Source organism: Anabas testudineus, chromosome 14 (genome assembly GCF_900324465.2).
Source record: "Anabas testudineus chromosome 14, fAnaTes1.2, whole genome shotgun sequence".
NCBI classification, from domain to species: domain Eukaryota; kingdom Metazoa; phylum Chordata; class Actinopteri; order Anabantiformes; family Anabantidae; genus Anabas; species Anabas testudineus.
The window spans coordinates 8,890,812-8,899,854 of NC_046623.1; the positions used below are offsets into that span (position 1 = coordinate 8,890,812).

The window sequence follows — 9,043 nt, forward strand, 5'->3', positions numbered from 1 at the left end:
TCACCCATGCTGCTACTTTATTACACTCGTGTGTTTTTAATTGAATCCTCCTTGTTGTATAATACAACTTATAGCACACTGGGGGGTCTTCAGTGAAAACTCACCTTGCTCTGCTTTTTTAATTACAGCCTATTTAAGTTAAGGACTAAAATTGGATTATGGTACAGTAAGCACAGCTGCTTTGCATCATATAGCAACACGCCTATTGATGGTTATTGTTGGCAAGAAACAGCTTCGCCCTCTGATAGTATCAGTCTCTCCTACAGGTAGTGTGCCAGTTTCTGCATCCTTAGACTGTCTGGTGGCGGAGCAGGGCTGCATCCAGGAGCAGTCCTGCATGGTCCTCTACAGGCTGCTGGAGTACTGTGCTGCTGAGGAGGCAGTGTCCCCCCTCGGCTCAGACGCCCGACTGGAGTGCCTGGATGCCCAGAACTCCTTGCAGCATTACCGCCCCCTTCAAGTTTGTAAGTGTCAGCGTGGCTCTCGAAGGGAGGAACACTGCCTCAGGGTTTACTGGACCGTGAGATTTGCAGGTGGGTTTAAGCAATAACAAAACAGCTGTGCATGTGGGGGAGGGTGGGGGCTTTCTAAGTTCTCAGATACATAACCCTCATGACATGATTTGCTGTGCTTGTTGTTTTAGCATATGATGAGTATGAAGTGTCTCCTTATGAAGAGCTGCGGTTAAATCTGGTGAGAAACATTGAGATGTCACGTATGGCATCCATCAAAGCAGGTAGACGACTGCTCTTACTTTGGCACACAAGTAATATGTTTTTCATAAATAAAATAAAACCTTTTTCCTGATATTCATTACCCTTCACTCCAGCTTCAACTCTGTCTGTGGACGGCCAAAACCAGTGTCTGAAGGCAGCTCAGGACTGCGGCCTGTACGAGAAATGTGGATCTCTGCGGTCAGAATATGTTGTAGCCTGTACCAAGCGAGTAACCGCCTCTGACAACAGCTGCAACCGCCAGAAATGCCACAAAGCCCTGCGGCGCTTCCTGGAGCGTGTGCCAGAGGAGTACAGCTTCGCTCTGCTCTTCTGTCCCTGCTCTGACACTCTGTGTGGGGAGCGCCGGAGGAAAACCATTGTCCCGTCATGTTCGTATGAGGAGAATGTAAAAGGCGAGGAAAGAGCAGGCAAGCCCAACTGCCTCAGCCTGCAGAACTACTGCTCCAGAGATGAGCTGTGTAGGTACGTTATTGCGTTTGGAATCAGTACATTGTGTGTTTCACATTAGAAGAAGACTGAAGAAAAAGAGAGCACAAAGGTATAGAGTATCAGAGAATGTGTCCCAAACACAACAAAGTTAACCACCATGAAAAAATGAGCTGGTCCAACCCTCTTCAACACAGTCTAATAAAAACAGCAACATTAAAGGCACAATGGGAAGTATTTGACTACTGTTTGCAGTGTTTTAGGCACATTGTTTACTTTTTAATCATGGCTCTCTATGTTATTTTCATTATTAATTGGCTTGCTTGCGTGAACCACCGATTAATGGACCAATCTCCCAACAAATCACCAACAAACATTTATATGTTTTAGTATTACAACATTCCAGCTGACTAGAGGGGATACAAGTCTGTAGGGCTTGCTAGATACATAATGTATTTGGGTTTCACCATAAGAAATAGAGCTATGCAAAAACGGCCTCTTTGACCTTAAGGCCTCATAAGCTTTTTCTGTGGCCCTGTGGTACAATCCAGAATATTTTGATACAGAAATACAGAAATACATATATATATAGATATATATCTTTATATATCTAAATAGATAGATAGATATTTTTTCTGGTCATCACTATGATTATGCCTTCCTTGACTTGTTTACATATGTGTTAATTTGATATAATTGATAATAAGAGAAAAGAATACTTTCTAAAACTAAGAAGGTCATGCAAAATCCCCCCCCCATGCATTATTATTATGTAAAAAAAGAGGAGGACTACCTACAGCTGACATGAACTTCTTCTCCACATACACTGCATCATGTGTTCTACTTGAGCTAGTTTTAGCTTAAGATCTATACTGTCATCAATATCACCATCATCTTTAGATTATTATTGAAATGTGTGAGTGATTCAGTTGCAAATAACAAGAGCATTTGCATTTGTTTTTAATATTAATTCTGAACATAAGTCACTCTAGCTTTTAAACCAACTGTGACTTTCAGGACTTTATTATCTCTCTGTAACAGAAAATTGAGTCAGACAGATATTATATAAATAAAGACGAAAAGAGTACAGTGCTATAATACAATTACCCTTGACCTTTTAGTGTCTGCATAACATAAAACCTACCATGAAAGATTTTTAATTTCCTAAGAGTAGTGGGTAATGTTGGTGAACTAGAGCCTGAAATGCTGACTACAAATGTTTTATACATAGTTTTAATGTCTGTGCACATATCCATTTCTCTTTGCGTTTTTGTGCTCTTACGCTATGTTGTGGTTTGTGTTGACCCAAATCCACAAAGTGAAATTGTCAAAACACTTTAAAATGCATGTGGCCTTGCTCTGTGCTGACAGATAAAACAGTTTTCTCCTATGTGTTGTGTGTGCGTGCGTGGTTGTGGGTCTATGTTTCAGATCCCGTTTTGCTGATTTCCAACACAACTGCCAGCCCTCCCCTCTGTCTGCCTCTGGCTGTATGCGAGAGAGCAGAGCCATGTGCCTGAAGGCCTATGCGGGACTCATAGGTGAGATGAAGGGAAAGAAATTAAAGAGGTAGAAGAGAGAAAAATAAATAAACACAGAGATACTCAGAGGACTCATTATTGGAAATCAGCAGTATTGTAGGTGTCTAAAAGTGATATTTGGCTTAAAAGGGTTCATAAACGTTCAGCTGCCAAAAGCTGCTACTCTGGGGATCCAGGCAGTATCACTTTAAAAAAAAAATTTAAAATCACATTTCAATTCAGCTCTGCAAAATCATCCCAGTGATATAATTTTCTTCCTGCTTTCCAAACTGTGTTTTTCAAAAAGTAATTGTGTAAACATGTAAGCTGGAAAACTGGTGACACTGGATCCCTAGAGCAACTTATATTGTTTGTAGACTGTGTTTTAGAAATGATGACCCTTCTAAGGGAAACATTGCTTTAAAAGTGTTCAAATTTTCAGCTTTAATATGACTTTTGATTTCTTTCCATAACAAGGAACAATCATGACTCCCAACTATGTGAGCAACAGCAGCACAGAAGTGTCCCAGTGGTGCACGTGTGACGGCAGTGGGAACGAATGGCAGAGCTGTCAGCGCATTCTGCATATGTTCAGCAACAATATATGTCTGCGTGAGTAAACAGTTCTGAGCTCAGGCTGACAGTAAAAACACTACAAAACAGATTCAGGGATGAATAGTGAAACACAAAGACTGAATGTTACAAATGTGAAATACAGTGCAAGTCATAGTAGGAGGAGCCAAAAGCTCAAGTTAAAAAAGAATTGAGGCATGTGTTGCTTCTAGCACCTTGTAGAAGTTTATATTACATTGACATTGACGTGTGTTCAAGCTAAAATCCTGAACTTTGTCAATGTTGCTTAAGAAGAATGCAACTATTTTATAAAGTAGGCTAATATATCAGTTAAAAATAAATGAAATAAAGGATAAATGTATTGTTATTGTGCTAGATGAGAGAAACACATACTGAGTGGTAAAGAACAGAATATAATTGGTTAAAATGGAATAGAATAGAATAGAATAGAATAGAATAGAATAGAATAGAGGTGGTGAGAAATCAACATATGGCTGTTTCTACAACTCGGTCATGTAGTTTGGTAGTTTGGGTTCCAAACTTCATTTCTCGTTCTAATATTAAATTACTCATCTACGATAACTGACTATTTTTAATTGTCAGCATAATGGCAGAGGAAATGTCCCCTTTTAGCTGCTATTTTGGAGTATAATCTAAATTGATACTGAGCCCTTGCTCTAGCTGAGTATTTTTTAATGCATTAATGCAGAATTCAAATGAGATAGGTCATAATTGATGATTGAGAGGGCGAACCATTGAACCGTAATGTTTTCTTATAAATAAAGGAATGGAAAGGGACATTCTCCCTGCTGTGTGGCTGGCTGCCAAATGTGAATGTGATTTCCAAGTTCTGTGCAGTCAATGAATCCTTTCACCAAATCTGATAAAGCGGCTTCTTGTTGAACTGTTGCCAAACCTTTAGGAGTAATAGGAGCACCAAAATATATACAACTCGAAAAAGACTGTGGTGTCAGAAGCAGATAGGTTGTTTTAATTAAAATAAAAATCTAAAAAAAAAATTACATTATTATATAAATTCACATTATTTATTATATATGGAACAACCAGTAGTATTTACAGTATTTGCCTTGTGGATTTTATCCTTTGGCTAATATTAAATAATAATTATACTTTATTTAACTTTAGCAAAACGGTAGAATTGACCTTTTTTTTTGTTTGTTTGTTTCAGTGGCAGCGACAGCCAACTAACTGTCCACTTTGTGATGAACTGTTTAGGTCATGATGACCAAAGGTCAAAGGGTCACGGTCATAGTTGTCTTATGTAGTTATAATCTTTGTCTATGCTATATCTCAGAAATGACTGGACGAAATTTAATCTCATTTGGCATAAACATCCACTTGGATTTATGCGTAAACGTCTTAGAATATAGTCGGAACAGACAGACATGCGTTTAAAAGCCATTAGAATACACTGACAATATTGCCATTCATAAAAAATAAAAAATAAAAATGCAGTTCAGGGTTATGATCACTGATAGCACGTTTACATTAATTTATTTTTTTCGATCATGCTTAGTAATTACCACACTCCTACTATATTTATTGCAGTTACTGATAATATTTTGGTGATGTCACTAAGACGAATATTAATGTGAACCTAATGAAGATGGCCCCTGCTGTTTCTCTTTCAGGCAATGCCATCAGCTCCATGGGAATCTCCGCACCTCCTCCTGCGGAAAATACTCCTGTGCCAGCTTCTCAGCCCCCGCCACGCATCTACCAGGAGAGGGTCCACGTCAGAGTTAACACTCTGCCTGAATTCAACAGTGTAAGCGCTCTCTGCTTCCTTACCATATGCTAGTGGTAGACACTTTCTGTGAGCTGAATTGAAGATGTGGTTGACTGTATATCAGATGTTAACACCTTAGTATCACAGGAATTGAAGCGGAGGGTTTAGCTTAGCAGCTCACATTACATATACAGTAACTTCAGATTATTTTTCTCCCATGATGTTAGTACGCTTTCAATTTACCTTCAGAAATATCTCAAACTAAATTGCACTCAAACCATATAAAAATCAAAATGGATACTGAAAATAGTATACCATTCTGCAACAATAACAGGAAGGAGCAAGGGCTTTCCTCTTTTTTTGATGCCAATAAAATGTCAAAGCTGTTTTAAACAGACTTAAGAACGTAAAACTCGGGCTCAAGAAAAGATAAAGACTCAGTCTCTTTCCACTCTGTACACATTCACATCATCCTACTTGTCTACTACTCCTACTCATCTGTGTTTGAGTGGAAGCTTCACCACTATTTCAAAGCAGTTAAAGGTTTTATATATGGAATATAAATGTAGAGAGGGTGCTGAATTTTGATGCTATCCTATCAATGCACATGCCTGAGAGGAAGGGAAACACAATAGTCTAGCAAAACTTGAATGTTACCAAAAAAGAGCAACTTAATGTCAGACTGAGAAACACTAAATGATTACATCCAGCATCTCTAATGGGCATGGTAATCGCTTCGCAAGTGTGCTCAGTCAAGGCACCTGTAACCAAACCCAACAATAATCTCACAAAGGACTTACACACCATATGATATAGTACATCACTGCATCTAACTGGGAGACCACAGCAATTTTTTAGCTGATGGTAACTTTCTCTTTAAAAATACTGTAATAAAACTAAAATCCCATTCACTTACTGCATACAAGATTGCATCTATCAATAAAAATGTATTTGCAGCATGTGGCCACTGTAGTGGAATCATACATCTGCAGGGGCACTGTGCATAATGTAAGACAACAGCTGGATGAGCAATCCATGCCGACAGCTGTTTCCTGCTGGAGAGCAATGAGAATGTTAACTGTCTACTAAATGTCTACCCTTTACAGCTCTGTCCTCCACTGCTGCAAATATGACTTCATCATCTGCCCAAGGTGGCGGGTTAGAAAGCAAAGGTCAAACCTCTTGATGTAGTCTGGACTCGTGTTTACTTGCTATGTTTGTATTTGTATTTCTGGGTTTATAAAATTATTATTGTGGGCATATTGGTTTACTTTTGCAAGTAGCTGTTAAATAGATTTAAGAGAAGCTGTTGTTGTACAGCAGATCTGTAATTCCTGCCAGTACATATGATGGTATCTAAGTAGGAATTGCAAAGTTTGTCTTTTTTGCTTTGTGATACAGTTTGTAAGGTAGTCCAGTCTTGTTCAAACTCTTAACATAGTAGGTTACCATCTTTTTTCCTGCAGCTTTAGGATATTTTGATATGTAGTTTTAAAATCTGTTTATGTGGACTTTCTCTTCCTCCACGCTTCACCACTTCTGTTAATTGGAAGAATCACTCTTTCCCCACTTTTACAGATGGAGGACAGCGAGGAAGTGGACCGTGAAGAGGAAGAAAGCGAGGAATTCAACGTCATCCCGCCGTATTCGGAGAAGGACTCTAACACTGAATCTGGGGATACAGGGAGTCAGAGGGGAGCAGCTAGCCAGGCGCTACCTGTGTTACCATTACTGCTGCTCTCTGCATTCATCCCGGACTGGGAGTGTTGAAGCTTCTCAAGCCTCTCATATTTTACACTTGCTACCACTGTCAAATCCATCACAGAACTCTGAATGAGCCACCGAGGACAGTTATGAAAGAAAAGAATTGGAAACATTTCTTTTTCATTTTTTTAAAATGCCCTGACCTTACTTCATGATTTTATTTCTCTTATCACTGCCTCCTCAAGAGTTTAAGATATCAGTAGTCCTGCAGTATCTGCCATGTCTTTGCTTGAAAGGAAGGGTACAACGTGAGCAGATATACGAGTGGATGGGTGAATTGAGAAGTGCTGTCTGGGCAAATACTCTATCTAGAGTCTGCTTCACACTCAAAGTACATCCCCTCTTTTAACAAGAAGCACATTGCCCAAGGCCACATCCACTATACGGGCTCCAAAAAACCATAACCAGTCAACTTCACTGCAACCGGGCCTGAGCACGGCTTTTGATTTCTATTTCATGACTCTTGTCACATCCGTTTCTCAGCTGCCCCTTTGGCTCTTCCTGCGCATCCTCCGTCCTGTGGTTAAACTAAGATAATCCATAAGCTAATGAGAATCTGCACCAGACTTGTACCTTTAGAAAAACTCTTCATCGTTTCAAAAAGACACAAATAAATGTGCAGTTACATTTATATATGAGCGATCTTACCCTACTTTAACCTTGGGTGCTTTACACTTTGTGCACCAACATGCAGAGTGCAATAGTTGCTCTGACCCGCTTCTTTTGTTAACACACCACTTACTTTTATTCCCACCAGGGTGAGTGACTGAGTATTCAACCACAGGCAAAAGTAATGAGATCAAATTCTATTGTAGAAATGACGAGCAGGGAAAAGCAACATAAGCAATTACAACGCAATGCAAATTGCTCAGCATGCCGGGAAAGTCTGGAAAAAGGCTCAGGGGAGTACATAGCCAATTTACTGCTGTCATACCCTCTCACTTTTTTTTTATCTTACGAGATGTGTTTTTAGCGCTCTTTCCCCATCGTGCGCTTTAGGTGTTGTGAGAGTGAGATGCAGAGATAGGGACGGACACAGGAGGCTGTAAAGCCTGCTGGCTGCTTTGATCATTGAGCAGCACATTGAGCCATTCTCTCTGCCTGAAATATCTTTTGCTGATGTTAATGATTTTTCCTCTTATGGCTCATTTTCTTGTGAAATTACGCAGCTGCGGGGATGTAGGTAAAGAGAAGTATAGTGAAGTTTTTAGGAGGGATAAACTTATCTAATTTGAGGATGAGTTTGCAAGAAATAACCTGACTGAGCTCTGCATGGAAGCTTTCTTGTACTGTTCATTTATTTTTATGAAGAACAATTGTTGAGTGCAGTCCATTGACCTCGCTGTGTTCAAACAAATTGAACATTTCAGAAAGACATCACAAAATTTCAGAATCATTGGTTTGCTGTACTGTACAAAAGAGCTATTCATGCTCATCTAGTCCCACACCAGAGCTACAGTTTGACTGTTTTTTAGGTTGATAATGCATTTAAATCTAAATTCAATGTTTTGAGGGGGCTGTATGACCCCACTGCTATATAATCAACACTACTGGAACTGTTTACATAATAGCTTATTAACAAAACTGCACATTTAATTTGAAGGGAATTAAAGACACAAATGAATTGGAAGAGTATGAGCTACATTTGCAAATGCTGGTCCATCCAATTTGAGTACTTCTAGAAGGATAAGTTTGCATCACAGTGAAGCCGTTTGACCATGTTCTTCTTGAAAGTTTGGGTACGGGAAGTTGAGAAGTAGATGGGGGGAAATTTGAGTGAACCAAACTCTGAAGTGTGACTTCAAGCTTGCTAGTTATACAGAAAACATATTTGAGACAGAATATTTAAAAATAAAAAGTCCAGCTTCTAAATACATGAGCTGGAAGGAAACGGTTGATGACTAAACAAGCTGCAGAAGCACTAGCCGTCTCAGTGTCGCAGTGCTGCTGCTAATTCAAATCTCTGAACTGCAGTGAGTCATAAAGCATCAAATGAACAGCATCCAGTGACAAGTGTCAATAACTGCACCCAGTGTGCTCCGGCCTTAATGACTGAATGTGAGTTTACTTGTATTTTCACGTTTCAGTAGGTTTGTTTATAGTTGTAAACTATGTAAAGTGAACATTTACATCGTACATTGTTTTGGCGTGTTGAGGAGTTTTAAAAAAAAAAAGCTTATTCACCAATAAATGATTCATTGATAATAATAAAAATATGTAAATATTCGCCAGCTTATTCAGTTTTTAGATTGTATCTTGAGTCCAGTTAAAGG

At 39.2% G+C, this 9,043-nt stretch overlaps 1 protein-coding gene across 1 annotated transcript; it reads left to right on the plus strand.

Moving 5' to 3' along the window:
- The first annotated feature begins 208 nt into the window (after positions 1 to 208).
- Positions 209 to 6,868, plus strand: LOC113170976 (GDNF family receptor alpha-4-like). The gene is made up of 7 exons (XM_026373316.1): positions 209 to 533; positions 644 to 736; positions 830 to 1,199; positions 2,595 to 2,704; positions 3,161 to 3,295; positions 4,909 to 5,045; positions 6,585 to 6,868. The coding sequence occupies exons 1-7, from the start codon at positions 209 to 211 to the stop codon at positions 6,774 to 6,776; spliced, it is 1,362 nt and encodes a 453-aa protein (XP_026229101.1). The 3' UTR covers positions 6,777 to 6,868.
- Positions 6,869 to 9,043: the final 2,175 nt, after the last annotated feature.